The sequence below is a fragment of the Ambystoma mexicanum genome, chromosome 2p (genome assembly GCF_040938575.1).
Source record: "Ambystoma mexicanum isolate Mex_15411 chromosome 2p, UKY_AmexF1_1, whole genome shotgun sequence".
Taxonomy (NCBI): domain Eukaryota; kingdom Metazoa; phylum Chordata; class Amphibia; order Caudata; family Ambystomatidae; genus Ambystoma; species Ambystoma mexicanum.
In genome coordinates this window covers 938,528,786-938,549,655 of record NC_090923.1, presented here as the reverse complement: position 1 = coordinate 938,549,655, position 20,870 = coordinate 938,528,786, and the positions used below count along the sequence as shown (strand labels likewise).

Below are 20,870 nucleotides of genomic sequence, written 5' to 3'. Positions count from 1 at the left end.
GGGGAAACACTGAGAGCAGCGACCACCTAAAGGGATAGAGCAAAGGTGTGACCAAGCGAGCAGAGGCGATGGAGGTTGGGGATGGGGGGTATCAAGGAGCAGTAATCTGCACTGAGTTTCTGCCCAGGGAAGCCGGGAGGATCTACCAGGCACAAGATGGAATGCCAGTGCTGGAAGCTCATAGAGGAACACGTGCAACCCAAGCCTCAAGGAAGCTGTAGGCGGGGAAACACAGACAGGAGGTTCTCCTGACAGACCAGACGAAAGCCTGCATAACAGCATTTGTATTTATTTAAGCAGCAGGATGTCATATCAGCCATAACTGACATACATGGTGAATGGTAACAGGGGACAGAGGCAATCCCTCTGTAATTAGTCTATTATAATGTGCTTTATAGTGGAGACCAGTCTGTAAGCAGCAGGACCGGGATTCAAACCTGTGATGCTCTGCTTTGTCTAACTTCCTTGACAAATGCATTGCACCTAGGGTGCCTTTACAATAGGCTTTGCTGTACTGAATGAGTTACAATGGAAGATGAAGAGATACTGTGATAATACATACCAGGCACATGGACAGGCGTACAAAACATAAATAACAATATATAAAAGCACTTAGGTACAGTCATTACATTACATAGTGGCATATGGCTGATCCTGAGAGATGGTGGCATGTAAAGTGATCCATCAGGGTGTGAAGGTGGAGGGTAGTGAGTGCTCGGTGGGTGCTATCAGGAGGAGTTTGTCTACTTTTGAAGAGTTTGACTAATGAAATGGTTTTGATGTCCAAGGGGGGAGCATTGCAGGAGAGTCTGAGTAGTAAAGCGGTGAAAGTGGGAGAAGGCATGAGAGTGAGTCAGATAGGTTTCAGAGGGTCGTGGAGCAAATGTTCTGGGAGGGGTGGAAATATAGAAAGATGCTGCCTGCAAAGTAGTGGTGGGGAAGACCATGGATGGATTCAAAGATGTGAAGTAGGAATTTAAATGGAGAAAGTTTTCTCATGGAGAGCAATCCATAATTGCATCAGTGGGTAATGGAGGGAAGTGTCTTTTGGCAAGTGAAAGAGTAGAGGGTAATATCAAGGAGAAGGCCCATGGAGTAGTTACATGTGCTGAGCACCAGAACAGAGATCAGAGTTTCAGTAGAAGGGTGGATGAGGTGCTGGTGTCATTTTCTGACATAAAGGAGTTTAAATTGGCTCCGGTGGTAGTGCCTGAAATGAACGACAAGAGGTTAACATCGCTATGAAAAAGAACCCTAAAGTTTTGAGCCATCGGTAAGGGGGCCAGGAAGTCTGGGGAGGAAGAGATAGGATAAGGGATAGTGGGTATGGCACTCGAGCAAAGATAAAGATGACTTGCTTCTTAGAGGGGTTGGGCATGGAGCAGTGTATAGTGTTTTTTCTTCACGTGAATTGTATTATCAAGCTACGGATAATGCTGGAGTTGATATTGTGGAGGATTCCGTTGTTCCGGTGTTGATCGAGTAAACTGAATGCAGGGCGAGACGTCTAGCGGTAAATGACCACTATTGTAAATCTAGTACTTGAGAACAGAGATAAGGCTTGCTGTGTTTACCGCAGATGATCTTGGAATAGACACAATGAAAGTGTCAGCATATTAATGATGTCATAACCATCCAGAGTTTACTGAAAGAAGTGCCAGGTGCAAGCAGCCCTGAATGTAGTTTTGTGACCTACTGACGTGAAATATTTGACAAGAACACACTGAAGGACTGTGTCCGCATCTGTTTCCTATTGGGAGGGTTACTAATGAATGAAAGAGATAAAAACTGTGTATTATCACCCTTGAAGAATGTCAAACATGTGTTGTGAATGACAGAAGCATGTTGAGTTCAGGCGTGAAGTGTATCACGTAGGTGAAATTTGAAACGCAATGTTCAGGTGTATCCCTGATTTTGATGTGTTTCAAAACAGAGGGTCAGGCAAATATTGAAATGAATGTACAAAGTTTTTAGGTTGGAGGATCTCCTCGTTTTAATGTATATAAGAGTTTGGATACTGCTATACATTTATATGGTCATGTATGGGATGCTTTCTATTGATTGTGACGGGATGTATATGTATTTTGTGTACTGTAATACAATTTACATGTTAATGTGTGAATAGGCACTACAGGATGACTTATTGCCTTTTGTGTTTATAGTATATTCATTTCCCTGAAAGAAGGCATTGCCGCCACACCTAGAATATCCGGGGGTGCCCGATTATTGTATAGAAGCAGTGAATAGCCATCCAGCGGTGGATGCTAGTTAGGAAGTTGGTTATTGATTGGAGTTTCAGGGATGAAGAAGGCGAAGAAAGCAGGGACGTCATTTCACCAAAATGCCAGGAAGTAACATCACATGACCCTTGCCCTCTGATGACATCACAGGAAGTGATGTCATTTGATGCAACCCCAAAGTGACATCACAGGAAGCGATGGAACACGACCTTTCACCCCTTGACAAAACAGGAAGTGGCATCACAAAGCATTGTTTCTAAGTACACTAAGAAAAATATGGTTATATCACTGTAAAGTGATATGCATTTCATACAAGAATGGATCACCATATGTATCATTCATATCAGTGTGTATAGGCCCATATTACCAAATTACTGTGAATGCAAGCAGACATCCAATGCCAAGCGACAATGATGTATTATTATATAGCACTAATGCTTAAGCGCTTCATCTAGAACAAATATACATATAATATCACCTAACCTGTGTTAGTACTTATTTATCAACCTCAGCAAGATGAAAGGCTGATTTGACCTTGCCGGGAGTCGAACCTGCAAACTGCAGCTCAAACACATATTGCTGCCGTGAGTGTCAACCCACTGAGCTATCTTACCACTATAGCTATCAGAAAACCAGCCACTCTGGAAACAAAAAGCCACATTCTGCACATTTCGTCAGGGGGTGGGCAAAGCCATAGTGGGGGTGCCAAAATATTTGAAATTCCGATTGAATTGAATTGGGAAAATAATTCTGTTGCTCCTGCAGCCCAAACAGCTGGAAGGATTTTCCCCAAACTTGCATGACCTGGTCCCGAAAGCGTGCCTTTGCAAATTGGATATCATGGTCAGGTCCAGAGACCCACTTCCTGATTCAGAGTCTGACCAATTGGTAAGATATGCAAGGTTTGCAGACATTGCAAAAAAGTGCTTATTAGTCAACTGAGAAATTTGCAGAACAGACGCCATGTTGGATTTGAGAACTGTGCCTTAAAAACATTTTCAAAAACACTACTTTACAATTGTCTTATCACTGGCTCTTTTCATAAACACTGATGAGCAACTGACTATTTCCTATATCCCCAGGAACCACTGTCTGTCATTTGTGTGTAATGTCTCTTGTAATGTTTTTAAGCTCTGTTTAAATGTAACTGGTATGCAACAGCGTCCTGATGCCTCAGGGCTTAGGCGCTTTACAAATGGACAAAATAAATAAACAAAATTATGTATGAAACAACCTCTGGGGATGAGATGGGTGGTACGGATGTGGTGGAACATCTCTGCAAAAGGGCTAAAAAAGGTGTTGTTTTTAAGAAGTTTGCAAACTTCAGATATTCAGGGACATTGATGTTTGCAAACTGCTCGTTGGTTCGAGGATATTCATGTGTACTCAAAAAACCTTAGTTAAGGTACAGTTAAGTTGTGCATATTGAACTAAAGAAAACCCTTGAAATTCATCGCATGTATGAAGTCATGATCAGCTTAACTCGGCGCACTCCCGCTGATGTCACCCATAATGCCATGTCCCCCATGATGCCATTTTGTTTGTCTTTGTGAATCCCTTCTCTTATAATATGTATGTGCTCATTGGCTTTCCAACGTCAATGTGCTAGTCATGACTTCCCACATTTGCTGAATTTCAAGGGCTTTTTTGTGTTAATGCTGTGCAATTCAACTGCTCCATAACTTACATTTTTTCAGTGAATTTCAAGGATTTTGTTATACTATAGATTTTTTTTACAGGCCACTAGCTATGGCCTTCGGCTATGCAAGTGGACGCAGCCTTTGGCTGTGTCCACTGTATATTTTAAAACACTACCGGGCCATTAGCAATGGGCAAAGGCCATTTCCACTGTACATGTTCCCCAATATGCTTCTTTTGGATCCACTCTACATGTTTTTGGGTCCACTAGCCAGGGCCCTGGCTAGTGAGCATGTATATTTTACACACTACCGAGCCACTTTCAATGGCCTTCGGCCATGGCCACTGTACATGTTGCCCCAATATTTTTCTTTTAGACTCAGTAGGTGGCTACAGCTGACTGTACATGTCTTTCGGTATTCGTGCTTACTGATCAGGGCCATTTTGCACCCTTTGACATGTTACCCCATTTGGTTACCTCACACCTCACTATACAATTAATCTAATTTTTTGAATTCTCTTTTATTTTTTTAAGTGTTTTCCCATACCGCTGTTATTTAAGCAATGAACCACAAATAACCCTGAATATTTCGAAAATATTCACGGTTATTTTACTTGTGACACACTTTCAAAAATAACCTCGAATATGAAAAAAACAACTTTGAATATGCGAAAACGTTCGAACTCTGCACTTGGTCCCGAGCCACTCCCCAACTCCCCCATTTCACATGGTGTCCTCTTCCCCCTCCCAACCTCTAGACGGATGCCATTTCATCCCTTTTCCTGATGCAAATGGCATTCTTTCAACTTTTTTCGAATAACCTTGAATATTACCTGAACATAGGTGAATATCTCTCACATCGGGGAGAAACAAATATGGTGGATCTCTGCTGCAAATCACGATGGGAGATCTCTATAATTTTGGGAGAAGAGGGACCCCCTTCTCTGTCAAATATTTTTAATAGTACTGGACGCAATAACACCAAAGCCCCCTGCCCGGAACTCGATTCAACGCTTTTCGCCCAAATTGTTTTGTACCTGGTCTAATTCCATCCATCGGTTTTCGCTATGCCTTTTTTGTCTGCGGGAATATGAAAGGGGACTAGGCCGAATGTGTTTTTTGTTTGCTATATTACTCTTTTTTTTTTTTTTTTACAGATCTTTGCAGTTCGGGGTGCTGGGCGGGAGACATGCATACAATTTTGTCTGCAGAAAGTGTGCCAAAACCATTATATGAGTCAAAAGTTCTTAGCAAATCATTTTTGGGATTTCCTATAGTACTCAGCATGCACCATAGCTATAGCATGGCAACCCGCTGCACTATAATTTAGTTAGAGCTAAGTTACACTCCCATAGTAAGAGCACCTTTGGGGGGCTTCTAACTTTTGCGCCATTCATTAAATCTGCACGAAAATTTCCCAAAAATATGTAGACTCAGAATTGTTTGTGAAAGTTGTATGCAGTTTCATCAATAGGGGGCTAAGTTACTGGGGACTCCAACCTTTGTGAAATCCCAAATGACTTACATTGAAAACTTCTGTGTTGTGCCTACCGTCTAAATCGCTGCACAGATTTTCAACAAATGTGCGTGAGAAGCTGCAGCCTAGTCTTGACAGTGTGCTTTGATAAATTTGGTGTTAATCGGCACAATATTTTTTTCTCGATACTTTCCAAAATGTAGGTTAAAAAAATGTATGACATAACTTTAATGGAATATGGCAAATGGCCATGGCAACCAGGTACAAGATATGGGGTTAAAGTGGTCACAGGGCCTGACCACAAGCCGAGCCTAATGTCTACTCTGGCTTGCTTGGCAGGGCCTGCATCATGGCTTCACCCCAGGCCCCAAACCCCAGGGATTGGGACCACTGGCTAGGGATGCTGGTGGGGTCTTAGTGGACATGGAGTTAGGCGGATGGGCAAATCCTACAAAGGCAGGGTAGCTTGGTTGGGCCTAGGGCAAGGCCGAACCTAATGCCCCAGGCAATTCAGCCATTTCTTTCGTTTCAAGAGGCAAGGTGAGAGCGCATCCCCCAGGGACCAATCTGATCCCCTGTGTCATTTATTGTGTATGCCCTATGCTCTTTGGTGAACCAGACTCACCACACAGGCCTCTTCTCCCCTGTTGCCTCTCCCATCCCTCTGGCCTTCCCTCCTCCATGCCCACCATTCAGCCTCCTGGGACTGAGCTGCACACCTGCAGCATTTCGCCTGCCCCATGTTCTGTTGCGGCCCAGACCCACTGCACAAGCGTCTTCTCCCCTGTTCCCCCTTCCCATCCATGCAGCCTTCCCTCCTCTTTGCCCACCATTCACAAATGACATTGCTGATAGATCTTTGAAATTTCATGGCATTTTTTGGGACACACAATCACAAAAAGCCCTGACCTTATTTTTGACCCCACAGGCAGATTTTATATTCACTTGAACAAATATTTATCTAAGCCTGAACACAGAATTGGCCCCTACAAGGCCCATGTCCGTTCAGTCACAAATTGATTATTTCTAGGCAATTTGCACAGCTTAGTCTAGGGAATGCCCACGTGCTTAGCTATTGTCCAGGAGTCTCCATCTGCCCTTTAAATCTTGCAAGTGCTGGTTACTTCAGTTCTCATCCCTGACAACTCCCTTTTAGCTCCACCTGCCCCCAATTTGGGTGGGCATCTGTTTCTTCATCTGTCCCTCCTCCGTATTGCCATTGTTATCCCAAGTGTTCTCAGAGCAGGCGAGTCCTTTACTTTAGCTCCGAACTCGTATAGGGACTCTATTCCTAGAATAGCCAGTCTCTCATCTTTCATAGCCCAGAGGTTTTCTCCTACAGCCCACATCAGCGTTTCCAGTGGTGAGAGAACAGGCGGGTTGTTGGCCAAAGCTTCTGAAGGTTGACAGGCTGGCAACCCCTGGGTCTAGCCCAATGTGGCTTCTCTGGATGTGTTTGCATTTCCATTCTCGTTGTGATGCTTATTTGTACCATACTACTGCGATTCATGCAGGCCTTGCTTTCCACACTTTCTTTCTCTGTAATATACATGCAGGAATGTTCTCGTTCCACTTTACTTAACTTAGTTCCTGGTTCTCACGTGGGGGCCTGGTCTGCACTTCATAAATAGATCAAAATAAATAGTCCTTTCTGTTTAAAGCCAGCAGATGTTAATCCTCACAATGTTGACTGAGATGAGTTCATCTCTGTTGCATAACTAAGTGCTGATGATCAAAATACTACAATTATTGCAGTACACTATGACTACTCCTACTGTGAAATGATGCTAAACGGGGTATGATGGTGGGTCTTGCCCTGATTATTAAATATCAATATTTTTCCTATTTCCAGGTAACTGCTGGTTTTTGGCTGCTATGTCCAGTTTGACCCTGGAACCAAAGCTCTTCTCCTATGTTGTGCCAGAAAAGCAGGATTTCCTAGAGGATTACGCAGGGATATTCCGCTTCCGGGTAAGTAAGGAATGAATACGATAAATTACATTAGTTCAGGGAGCTGCACCCCACTGAATCCCTAATGCCAGGATACATAGCCTCAACACACAGATGGCAGGATCCATATTCCCAACACAACAGTGCTTGGTCTTTCTTTCCCAACGTGCCAGTGCCAAGAGCTGTGCCATCAACACACTACTGCTGGGATCCTTATCGGGAAAAGACTAGGCCAGCGACACTGATCCCCTAAGTACTAGCCTTGCATTGCCCATTTCCAGCCCTCTGACCCCAAGATCTGCCCTCCCAGCATGCTAGTAATCACCCCCTCCTCTGCCGCCAAATAGTGTCATGCGCTAAACTTACTACACATTGGGCCTCATTCCGACCCAGGCGGTAAGGGGTTTACGGCAGCGTAAACAGCGCCGACCCTTACCGCCTGATTCCGAGGTCCCTTAGCGCCATGGAGGATTTAACACCTGCTTTTAGCAGGTGTTAAAATCCATGGCGCTAAGGGACCTTGTTGTTAATTACGCCACCGTAATTTACGGTGGCGTAATTAACGCCTTCCCCACTCCCATTATGCCCTATGGGGCAAAAATGGGAATGGGGAAGGGTAAATGGGGATTGGGGACTTACCGCCCCGCCAACCTCGGAATGGGGCGGTAAGTCCGCCAACCACCATGGCGTAAACGTAGTTTACGCCATGGTGGTAAAGGTACGACCCAGGCGGTAACTTACCGCCTGGGTCGGAATGAGGCCCATTATGTTAGGAACCCGCTTCAAAGCATACAGGTCTGGATCCACATTCCCAACCAAAATACTTCCCATCTACCGGGGCTGGAACCGCTATCCCAACACAAGCATCTCAGAATCTGTCTGATTCACTGCCAGAATTTACACCTAAAAAATATAAGCTTCCAGCGCAGTAGCGTTACAACAGAACTCTTATAGGACCAGTACCAGGGCTCACACCCCAAATCACCACGGCTAGAATGCGTACCTCACGGGCATCAGCATAAACATTCAGACGCCCTGCCTACTAGCTTTATGATATACTTCAGGTCAATATCCCAACTCAAATGTACACTGCCATAGCCTCATCTGGGAACTATACCCCTATGTCCAGTGTGTTATCTGAACCCATGTTCAAAAACGTTGGTGCCTGAACCTACACCACCGCGTGTCGGTGTCCAGCATTCATTTCACCATCAAAATCCTATGTTGACTTTAATGGAGCAAAGATCAGTTTATTGGTGCACACGTGCTAGAGACACAACCACTATGTTAGCCTCACTCTGCAAACCACAATTAACTCCTTCCGGCCAGTTAAGGAAGGTAGAATCAACGCCCCAGAACACCTCTGCCATGGTGCACACACTTCTAGTAAACCTACGTCAGCTTTTCAAGTACAAGGTATTACTACGGCGTGAAAAGGTGACTGTGCTTCACAGGGGGCACCATGTACATCAACTATTAACACTCTCTCGGGTTTAGCGCCTTGAAGCCTTGTACTGTAGAAAACAATTCCCATAGCAGACCTAGGTTGCTAGACTGAGTATCAATGCTGCAGGTTTGTGTGTCTACAGTTTACAGAGCAGCACACACGGGCCAGCCCCCTTGACAGGCTGTCTCTTTTCTGTAGTTCTGGCAGTTCGGAAAGTGGGTGGAAGTTGTTGTGGATGACAGGCTGCCGACAAAGCAGAAGAAGCTGGTCTACACTCGGTCAGCTTCACGGAACGAGTTCTGGAGCGCTCTCCTGGAGAAGGCGTACGCCAAGTAAGCGCGCATCTCCCATGCTCCACCCTGCACAAGCTTGCTTTTCTTGGAAACAGATACCTGTTATGGGGGAATGGGGAAGCAAGCATGTTCAATGCTCAAAGTTTCACCATTGATCAGGAGTGTCCCACAGTCATTCATCTTGCATGCATTTCCTTCCATCCTGATTAGTTTAGCTTTCAGTTCTCCCTTTCCTAAGTATTTCACGGCCACATCTCTTTCTCTAGTTTACTTTCATTCTACCTTTTCACTATATCCTGTGCATTTTTACTTGTCCATGTCTTTTTCCTAAGTAGTTTCACTTTCACCAGTCCCTATTTCCTTAAAACCTGTACTTTCACCTCCCTCGTGACTGAGTAGTTTGACACTCATGAGCCCCTAGACCCTGTGTAGTTTAGTTTTGGCGTCTCGCTCTACTCTGAGTAGTTTCCCTTTCACTTCTCTGTCTACACTGAATAGTTTCACTTTCACCAGTTTGCATATCCTGTGTAGTTTCACGTTCACTTCTCTCTCTCTACCATGGGATGTTTCACTTTCACCAGTTTGCATATCCTGTGTAGTTTCACTTTAACTTCTCTCTCTACCCTGGGAAGTCTCACTTTCACCAGCTTGCATATCCTGTGTAGTTTCACGTTCACTTCTCTCTCTACCCTGAAAGTTTCACTTTCACCAGTTTGCGTATCCTGTGTAGTTTCACGTTCACTTCTCTCTCTCTACCGTGGGATGTTTCACTTTCACCAGTTTACATATCCTGTGTAGTTTCACGTTCACTTCGCTCTCTACCCTGGGAAGTTTCACTTTCACCAGTTTGCGTATCCTGTGTAATTTCACGTTCACTTCTCTCTCTACCCTGGGAAGTTTCACTTTCACCAGTTTGCGTATCCTGTGTAGTTTCACGTTCACTTCTCTCTCTCTACCGTGGGATGTTTCACTTTCACCAGTTTACATATCCTGTGTAGTTTCACGTTCACTTCGCTCTCTACCCTGGGAAGTTTCACTTTCACCAGTTTGCGTATACTATGTAGTTTAACGTTCACTTCTCTCTCTACCCTGGGAAGTTTCACTTTCACCAGTTTGCGTATCCTGTGTAGTTTCACGTTCACTTCTCTCTCTCTACCGTGGGATGTTTCACTTTCACCAGTTTGCATATCCTGTGTATTTTCACGTTCACTTCTCTCTCTGCTTTGCGCATCCTGTGTAGTTTCACGTTCACTTCTCTCTCTACCTTGCGAACTTTCCCTTTCACTAGTTTGCGTATCCTCTGTAGTTTCACGTTCACTTCTCTCTCTACCCTGTGAAGTTTCACTCTCACCAGTTTGCGTATCCTCTGTAGTTTCACGTTCACTTCTCTCTCTACCCTGCGAACTTTCCCTTTCACCAGTTTGCGTATCCTCTGTAGTTTCACGTTCACTTCTCTCTCTACCCTGGGAAGTTTCACTTTCACCAGTTTGCGTATCCTGTGTAGTTTCACGTTCACTTCTCTCTCTCTACCGTGGGATGTTTCACTTTCACCAGTTTGCATATCCTGTGTATTTTCACGTTCACTTCTCTCTCTGCTTTGCGCATCCTGTGTAGTTTCACGTTCACTTCTCTCTCTACCCTGCGAACCTTCCCTTTCACCAGTTTGCGTATCCTCTGTAGTTTCACGTTCACTTCTCTCTCTACCCTGTGAACTTTCCCTTTCACCAGTTTGCGTATCCTGTGTAGTTTCATGTTCACCTCTCTCTCTACCCTGGGAACTTTCCCTTTCACCAGTTTGCGTATCCTCTGTAGTTTCACGTTCACTTCTCTCTCTCTACCGTGGGATGTTTCACTTTCACCAGTTTGCATATCCTGTGTATTTTCACGTTCACTTCTCTCTCTGCTTTGCGCATCCTGTGTAGTTTCACGTTCACTTCTCTCTCTACCCTGGGAACTTTCCCTTTCACCAGTTTGCGTATCCTCTGTAGTTTCACGTTCACTTCTCTCTCTACCCTGGGAACTTTCCCTTTCACCAGTTTGCGTATCCTCTGTAGTTTCACGTTCACTTCTCTCTCTACCCTGTGAAGTTTCACTTTCACCAGTTTGCGTATCCTGTGTAGTTTCATGCTCACCTCTCTCTCTACCCAGGGAACTTTCCCTTTCACCAGTTTGCGTATCCTCTGTAGTTTCACGTTCACTTCTCTCTCTACCCTGTGAAGTTTCCCTTTCACCAGTTTGTGTATCCTGTGTAGTTTCATGTTCACCTCTCTCTCTACCCTGGGAACTTTCCCTTTCACCAGTTTGCGTATCCTCTGTAGTTTCACGTTCACTTCTCTCTCTACCCTGTGAACTTTCCCTTTCACCAGTTTGCGTATCCTGTGTAGTTTCATGTTCACCTCTCTCTCTACCCTGGGAACTTTCCCTTTCACCAGTTTGCGTATCCTCTGTAGTTTCACGTTCACTTCTCTCTCTCTACCGTGGGATGTTTCACTTTCACCAGTTTGCATATCCTGTGTATTTTCACGTTCACTTCTCTCTCTGCTTTGCGCATCCTGTGTAGTTTCACGTTCACTTCTCTCTCTACCCTGGGAACTTTCCCTTTCACCAGTTTGCGTATCCTCTGTAGTTTCACGTTCACTTCTCTCTCTACCCTGTGAAGTTTCCCTTTCACCAGTTTGCGTATCCTGTGTAGTTTCATGTTCACCTCTCTCTCTACCCTGGGAACTTTCCCTTTCACCAGTTTGCGTATCCTCTGTAGTTTCACGTTCACTTCTCTCTCTCTACCGTGGGATGTTTCACTTTCACCAGTTTGCATATCCTGTGTATTTTCACATTCACTTCTCTCTCTGCTTTGCGCATCCTGTGTAGTTTCACGTCACTTCTCTCTCTACCCTGGGAACGTTCCCTTTCACCAGTTTGCGTATCCTCTGTAGTTTCACGTTCACTTCTTTCTCTACCCTGTGAAGTTTCCCTTTCACCAGTTTGTGTATCCTGTGTAGTTTCATGTTCACCTCTCTCTCTACCCTGGGAACTTTCCCTTTCACCAGTTTGCATATCCTGTGTAGTTTCACGTTCACTTCTCTCTCTCTACCATGGGATGTTTCACTTTCACCAGTTTGCATATCCTGTGTATTTTCACGTTCACTTCTCTCTCTGCTTTGCGCATCCTGTGTAGTTTCATGTTCAGCTCTCTCTCTACCCTGGGAACTTTCCCTTTCACCAGTTTGCGTATCCTCTGTAGTTTCACGTTCACTTCTCTCTCTACCCTGGGAACTTTCCCTTTCACCAGTTTGCGTATCCTGTGTAGTTTCATGTTCACTTCTCTCTCTACCCTGCGAACCTTCCCTTTCACCAGTTTGCGCATCCTGTGTAGTTTCATGTTCATCTCTCTCTCTACCCTGGGATGTTTCACTTTCACCAGTTTGCGTATCCTCTGTAGTTTCACGTTCACTTCTCTCTCCACCCTGTGAAGTTTCCCTTTCACCAGTTTGCGTATCCTGTGTAGTTTCATGTTCACCTCTCTCTCTACCCTGGGATGTTTCACTTTCACCAGTTTGCGTATCCTCTGTAGTTTCACGTTCACTTCTCTCTCTACCCTGTGAAGTTTCCCTTTCACCAGTTTGCGTATCCTGTGTAGTTTCATGTTCACCTCTCTCTCTACCCTGGGAACCTTCCCTTTCACCAGTTTGCGTATCCTCTGTAGTTTCACGTTCACTTCTCTCTCTACCCTGGGAACTTTCCCTTTCACCAGTTTGCGTATCCTGTGTAGTTTCATGTTCACCTCTCTCTCTACCCTGGGAACTTTCCCTTTCACCTCTCTCTCATTAGACTGAGTGGTATTACTGTATTGCACTATCTTTAGTAGTTGTACTGTAACCTATGCAGATGCGTTTAATTTCCAACTTTCTTTTTATCCTGAGTTATTTCACTCTCATTTCTCTCTGTCATGGACAGGTTCTATTGCACCTTTTTCTCAGTCACGGGTAGTTTTATGGCTACCTCTCTTTACCCTGGAGTGTTTTGCTTGCATTTTCCTCTGCTGCCCTGTTAGGGTTCACTGTAGAAAGGGTTAAAAGGCCAGAGCCTCGGCCTGGACTTAAGCATATGTGGTTTTCTAAATGCATTGCATTTTTTTCTATAAATCAAATTAGTTTGCCACTTTCTCTTGTTAATGAAGAGAAATGATGAATTACCACAGAATCCTCATTCCTACCCAGAAGCTTTCATTTTATTTTATTAAGGTGAAATGGCGTTTACATGTTTCAGCCATGCTGCTTATACCTGAGAGTAGTGGGTTGAGAATCTTCAGTGTGTTGACTACCTTACCCCAGAGACTCTGGGCAGCTTCCACGACTCACCTGGACTGGGTTAGACCACGCAGGGGTTCAGAAGTTGCCTAAATACAGGCAATAGCCCTATCTGCCAGTGCACAGGGTTGTTCATGTTGTTTAGAAGGCAATGTGCAGTGTTTGTTTAATGTAAGTGAACAAGGTTGGATATAGATGACTTCATCTGTAGCCTATTGTTTACTCAATTGTGTCCTGCTATCAGATTGCCAGAGGACTGGTTCCTTCTGCACCACACCCACCACTAAAAAGGAATATTAGGAATGGGGTGGTGGGAAAGATCAAGGGTGAGAGGACCAGAGAAAGCACATCTATGCACAATTATTATACAAGGCACACATTGCTCAGGCTCTTCATACTTGAGTTATTGCAATCCCCTAAATATTTGCTTTCTACTAAAATCAATTGCTACCCTTTTAAAAAAAATCAGGATCAACTGCAGTTACAGCAGCCTGAATGGCGGGAACGTCTCTGAGGCTATGGAAGACTTCACCGGTGGCATAGCTGAGTCCATTGATGTCTCCTCGGAGCCACCTGAGGAACTGTGGAAAGCTGTCAACAAGGCGCTGGAGAAAAAGCCACTTGTGTCCTGCTTTATCAAGGTGAAAGGGGACTTTGGGCTTGGGCCACCATGGGGATTGTATCTGGGGATGGGAATTGCATGTGCAACACAGAAGCAGACACGGGCATCATGTTTGGGCCGCTTAATGTACCAAGTTTGACCAGTTCCTGCATATGCATTTTCTCCGACCCTATGCTCACTGGACTAACATCTTAAGATCTGCTTCTGACTCTGCTCTCTCCACCTCAGCTGATGCACACCTTTGAGATCTGCTTCCTCAAGGAGCTTCACCTCTGAGTCTTCTCATTGTTATCTAAGGCTGTGCATTGTTAGTTCGGGAGAACCACCTTCACACCTTCTTCTTCCATCTCAATAGGTTCCTGACTGAACACCTCTCCCACACATCCTGACTGTGGTTACTTGTATGAACTTGCCCCTTCCAGCTCATCTGTGTCATTCCATTAGCAATGTTGAAGCCTGTTGGCTGTTTCCATTTCTTTCTGGTCTCAAGCCAGCAAAGCTTGGCTTCTCATCTGTTTAGTTGGTCCTATTAGCATCCCTTTTCTCTGGCAAGCTGGCCATGTGTTGCCTCATCACTTGGCTATCCTCTGGATGCCGGTGCTCTATGGGAGTGGTGGAGCTGTGCTCTTCTTCATCTAGCACTGATTCATCATGCACGCACAGCGGTTCTGCAATGGCTGGGCCATCTTCCATCTTAGCTGCTTTGATTGACTGCCAATAGATGCTGATTACAATCCTACAATCAGTTTTTCAATGAGCAACTCAGCACATTCCAACTCCTGGAACGGCTGGTTCTACCATAAGGCAAAACTAGGTGGGCACCTACAGAAAAATAGCTAGCAGGCACCACAGATGTGCCAGATTGACAATCCAAGCATGAAATCTGGTCCAATTGGCAGAGAGGGCGGACCAAAATTGAACTGTCTCTGTGGTGGGATTAAAGCTTGCACTGGCCTTGACTACTGTAGGTGTTCTGACATCTGTGCGCAGCCTGCTGATGCAGGTTCGAATCCCGCCAAGGTCAGCTCAGCTTTTCATCCTTCCAACGTCGATAAATTGAGTACCACGCAGTGGGATAATAATATCAACTGTTATTTCAGTGCCTAGATACCTGCGGGTCTGAAGCGCTATATTAAAAAAATAACCAGAACTACACTGTACGTGTTCCCTGAAAATAGAATAAAACTGATGCAAATATGCCTTTAGTTTTGTTTTCTAAACATGGGTTAAGAACCCCGTACCACTCTCGTTTTTGTTTGCTTTATTCCTTACCTTTTTTAAAATGGTCTGCTGACTTGTTTTTGTGTTAGAGCTACTTGTGTTTTTAATAGATGCAAAATGTTGAAATGTTGCTCCAGTCCAGTGTCATTAGGAACGCAAGATTGCCGCACAACACACATCGGCCCCAACACACATCATTATGTGCAGCCTTCAAAGGTTGGCATATCTAAATGCTTACCTGACCATGGCATTTCCGTGCTATTTTCAAAATAAATTGCTATACTTTTCAATTTGAGCCATTTCACTCCATACAGAATTGTAGCCACCCTGATCCCCCCAAAAGCCAGATGTGTTTGTATTTTCTATTCAGACTTAGCCACAATTAGTTAGTTTCAAACGTGCCACACGCAAGCCATGAATCCTCCCCGGTGGATATCATTAGGACCCCCCTGGTGGGGGGCAGCCATGCAGTTTGGGTAACACGTTCCAGAGACACAGCTTTAGCAATGTTTGGACTGTGTGCCAGTTTCAAGAGCAACGTAGAGAGGTTGCAGTGGACCACCAGGCTCTGCCAGCACCCCCAGATCTTTGGCAAAGCCAATAGAAGGTGTGGATGTACGAGGAAGAGCTGCAGAGTGTAAAAAAAGCTTTCAAAATGTCCGAACCCATTAAGAATTGTTACTAAAATGTGCCCACCAAGTCAGGATGAAAGGCTGAGACCAGATTGCCAGATATTGAAACAGAAACCAGATCATCATACATACGTAATGGGCTTAACTGGCCGATGGGGTTGCAGAACAGTGCACACAGTCGTACAACATCTTGCTGGAGCATGAAAACGTTTTTTGGGATATTGGATGACAATTTTCATGTCTAAGCACTATGGAGATAGTAGTTACCAATAATAGTATGGCACATGACAGACAGGAGTGCATGCGCGGGGTAGACCGGAGTGCATGCGCGGAGAAGACAGGAGTGCATGCGTATGAAATACATGAGAGCATGCGTAGGGCACACTGGAGAATGAGGGATAGACTAGAGCACGCAAGGCGGACTAGAGTGCGTGAGTGTGTCGAGCAGACAGGAATGTGTAGGACAATCCTGAACGCCTGAAGTGAATAAAATGCATAGAACGGACCTGATTGCATAGAATTGCGTGACGTGCATAATATGCTTTGGAATGCAGGGAACATTTGAAAGGGCATATATCATACCACACCCCATGCTTACTCTCTTCTTTACACCACCACTCAATTAGAACACAGAGATACTATGACACCATTCGGTATAACTGTTCTCATATCAACATCTATCGCTCACTCCCCATCACTCTAAGTAAACACTGCTGGTTTCACACCCCCCAGCCTGGCGTTCTCCTCAGGCCTAACGCAGCCACACTCGGTCTGGATAAATCCTGCCAGAGCTAACACATACTCCTGATCTCTCAACCACCACACCTACCGCTAAGAAGCAGCTATCACACGAATTCCGCACCAGCTGCACACATACCTGGTGCGCACACGCACCTTTGGACTCTCTCTACTCTCTCTACTGACCCGAACTTCGGTTCCCAAGGGCGTTCAACCTACGAGCGCCTTCAGACCATACCAATGGTATATAAGGCGCTATATAAATGCAAAATAACAATAACAATAACAATAACAATAACAATAACATGACATTCATGCATGTGAAACACCAGATTACATCCTCACTTTGTAAGTACATACTTTTGTATGTATTTTATCTTCAGGTCCAATTTTTGAAATTCAGGGAATAGCTGGTGCATAATAGGACGCCACGGGAATATATTTCAGATCTTTAAGAACCATTTTGCCAATGATGATAACTCTCACTTTCACATTGAAAATCGTATAATTGATATGATTTGGAAAAATATTGTGATATATTCTTTGATATCTTCTATACTTTGAAATTCAACATAATGTCCAGTAGAACCTTGGTATTTTTCACGGATGGTATGTATGACACACACATGGTTCACCCAATGCACGTTGAGTCCAAGTCTGCCATGAACCCACACAGTATATGTGCATTTATGCTCTGTATGCCACAAGATGGTAGCATCTGTTGAGATGGTATTTTAAAATAAAATTGATTAAAGACATTGAAAATGGATGAAGCTTGTAGCAAATCCTTTAAAGTATTTGCTATGAGACTTTTTTTATTATCCATTCCAGACATCCCTTCCACATTCCTGTGCATAACTCGATTGTAAAGCACAAGGTGAGATCAGGGCAACGGGACAATAAAGTTGGTCTGTTTTTTGGTTGAAAGACTGCCATTTTGATGAGTTGCTTCATGGTGCAGCCACAACATTTGACCATTCTACCTGAAGAAATATGTGAATCCACATTACACAGAGTTTTGTACCCTAAAAATCCCCATTGGAAACTTCTGAAACAGTTTCTTTCAAACGGAATGATTTGCATGTGTACTTGCCATTTGCACCTGGTACCCTTCAGATGTGTCCTGCATGCTGCAGCACGTCTCATCAAAGGACTCTACAGAATCAACCACATCACCCTTACCCTCATCAAACATTAGCACCTGCGATTACTGATTTTTGTGAATGCCTCCTTTGCCTCCAACAATGTCCTCACCAGCCGCAAAACTGCCTGGGTCTCACCCCTTATCAAGAAACCCTCACTTGACCCTTGCCTTCGCTTGAACTACAGTCCCATTACCACTGTACCCTTCCTCCTCAAAATCCTCGACCGCATTGCCTACTCCCAGATCCAGATCCACCATGAACAACACCAGCTCCTTGGCTCTAGACAATCAGGTTTTAGGCCTAAACACAGCACAGTAACAGCACTCTTGGATCTCAAAATCCAACTTGACAACATCTGCGATTCAGGAAACACTGCTATCCTGCTCCTCCTTGACCTATCAGCAGCATTTGACCGTGTTGATCATGACATCCTTTGCCAACACCTCCTTACCAGCATCCACGTTTTAAACCAGGCCTCCCAATGGATCAAATCATTCCTGAGTGAACGCACCTCAAGGGTCTTCATAAATAATTTCACTGACAACCCTATTCCAGTTCCTTGTGGTGTCCACCAGGGATCCTGTACCTCGTCTGCTCTCTACAACACTTATACTAAGCCACTCTTTGACCACCTGGATATTCCATACACCAGTTTTGCAGATGACATGCAAGACTTACTCTCATTATCAGGAGACTATGCCCAAGACGTTGCAACAATCAACCAGACATACAGTATTATCCAGAACTGGATGGCGACTCACAACATATGCCTCATCGACGAGAAGACCAAGCTTCTTATCATTGTCTTGGCGCGTCGCATACGTGCTTTGGACCCTACTTACTCTTCCATCCCCATTGATGGCAACACCATTCAGGTGTCCAAACATGTAAAGACCCTGGGGGTCTACCTCAAATCGGAGCTTAATATGTCCCGTCACATCAATGCGCTTGCCTCTACTACTGCCTACACTGGCAAACTCGTCTCCCTCAGCAGGACATTCATCTTACCCCAAAACTGCTGGTTACTCACCCAAGCTATTATTGGCAGTAAGCTCGATTACTGCAATGTGCTGTTCTCTGGTACCTTGGCCAAAAACCTTGCCAAACTTCAACTCCTGCAAATTAAGGACCTGAGATCAGCAGTGGGACTAAAACCCTCAACCATCATTTCAACATCAAGAAGGGAGGCTCACTGGATTCCCATAAAAGCAAGAATTTAATTCAAAGCATTGACCATCACACACCGCTGCCTGCAAAAGAACGCCCCCTCCTACCTAATCCCACGTATCTCACCCAAGCCTTTGACACGCTCCCTACGTTCCTCCTCTAAACTGACCATGCTTCAACCTCAATCGAGCAGGGGGTTCGAGATTTAGTGTCACTGCTCCCTCTCTGTGGAACTCCCTCCTAGATCACATCAGAATGAACCTTCTTTCACTGTCTTTAAAACAACTCTTAAAAACATGGGTATTTAACAAATATGTATAACTTGTTGTACTCTACTCATTACCTTTTTTGTCTGTCATCACTTACTTTGTACAAGCGCCATGATACCCACAGGTCTGGGCACTATATCAAATGAAATACATAATTAAAATATATAAATGGCTCCCAAAGCAAGACCATATCATCTTTAAATCCATATCATCTTTAAATCCTGCTACATCATCTACAAGGCTATCACCCTGAAGTCCCCAAGCTACCTGACTTAGAAACTCAGCATCTCCAGCGGGCTATGATCCACCAGAAGTAAGGACATGTGAAGACTTGAACTCTGTCAGTGCAGGAAGGAAAGAACCACAAGACAGGCCTTTTCTGTCTATGCCCCAAGACTCTGGAACCACCTCCCCGTCAACATCAGACACATCCCCTCGCTTCAAAAGGTGCTCAGGACCCTCCTCTTCAATTAATGGCTCCTTCCTAACACCCAGGCCCATATACTCTCCACTTCCGACCCTACCTGACACTGGGTGATCTGCTACCAAATGTTACCTCCCCTGATTGATTGTAGATCCCTTGCTAAGAAACTGCCCCCACCCGTTAGATGCCTGCTTCCCTGTTGCCCTGCATACCTCACTATGTTCGTTCCCCTATGATTGTAAAGCACTCGGTTGCTTCCCGAAGGTAGACTCATGCTCAATAAATACCCTATTAATAATAATAAGTGTGTGCAAGTGTTTCATTGTGTACTGAACAGGTTTGAATGTCACACTCAAAGCCTTAGTGATAACACAAAATAAATGAGTAATAAATAAACAAATTATAGTCAAATATATTCATAATACAGATGTGGATGGATGGTGGTTGGATGAATGGGAGGATATGAAGTTACGCCCATGTACAGGGATATGGGTTATTAACATAACGCATAGCCCCATGGAGCAGAATGGAGGCATTCAGGCTGGTGAAAGTACAGCAATGTTTGTAAAATATGTGTATTAATGTTATGCTACACTCCTTCATTAGTGGGGACCCACGGATGGTCCGTGGTGAGTGCCCTGTAGTTTATGCATCAATGTCATCAGCATCGGAAGAACTGAATGGGTAAGACTTTCTGCCAGTAATTAATTCTGTAAAGTAATGCACTGTTGTGGCTTACCTTCTTTGGAAAGATAGGCCCTTCAAGTAGAATTCTCCAGGCAATAGGTGTTTTCAGGTAATATGGTCAGCAGTTCACACCACTGGCACTGGTACCCACTTTGTTCAGGAAATGTGTCTTCAGTGTAAATACCTTGCACTGGTAGTTCTTCAAAAGAGTACTCTGTTTCAAACATAACTGCATGCAAACCATTCATTATACATTTCAAAGAGGATGTTTAAAGATAAAATGCAACAGTACTGAGCACTGACTTATAAGACTTATAAGAAAAAGTATAGATACAACATTATTAGCAAATGTTATTATCAATGATGGAACAATGATAATCACATGGTTTGTGAGTAACAAATCAAGAGGCATATGTAAAGAAAACATTTTTAGAGAATGTTTGGTGAAGTGGTGACTCAACAGCGATAGTTTGTGGTTGAACAATCTATTGATTTGTACATTCATTCCTCCACACATGCATATACAAATACTCAAATATAAATATGCTGCATCGTGAACATATATAAGGTTAAACAATAACTTTGACTGATGAAGAGGATGATAACGTATTT

General features: G+C 44.3%; 1 protein-coding gene across 1 annotated transcript in view; it reads left to right on the top strand.

Moving 5' to 3' along the window:
• LOC138567819 (calpain-11-like) overlaps nt 1-20,870 on the top strand; it is a 245,382-nt gene that overhangs the window by 45,384 nt on the left and 179,128 nt on the right. Inside the window, exons 3-5 of the mRNA XM_069646315.1 lie at nt 7,209-7,327; nt 8,952-9,085; nt 13,823-13,994. Of these exons, the coding sequence (XP_069502416.1) occupies nt 7,209-7,327; nt 8,952-9,085; nt 13,823-13,994 (425 nt within the window). The remainder of the gene's footprint in view (nt 1-7,208; nt 7,328-8,951; nt 9,086-13,822; nt 13,995-20,870) is intronic.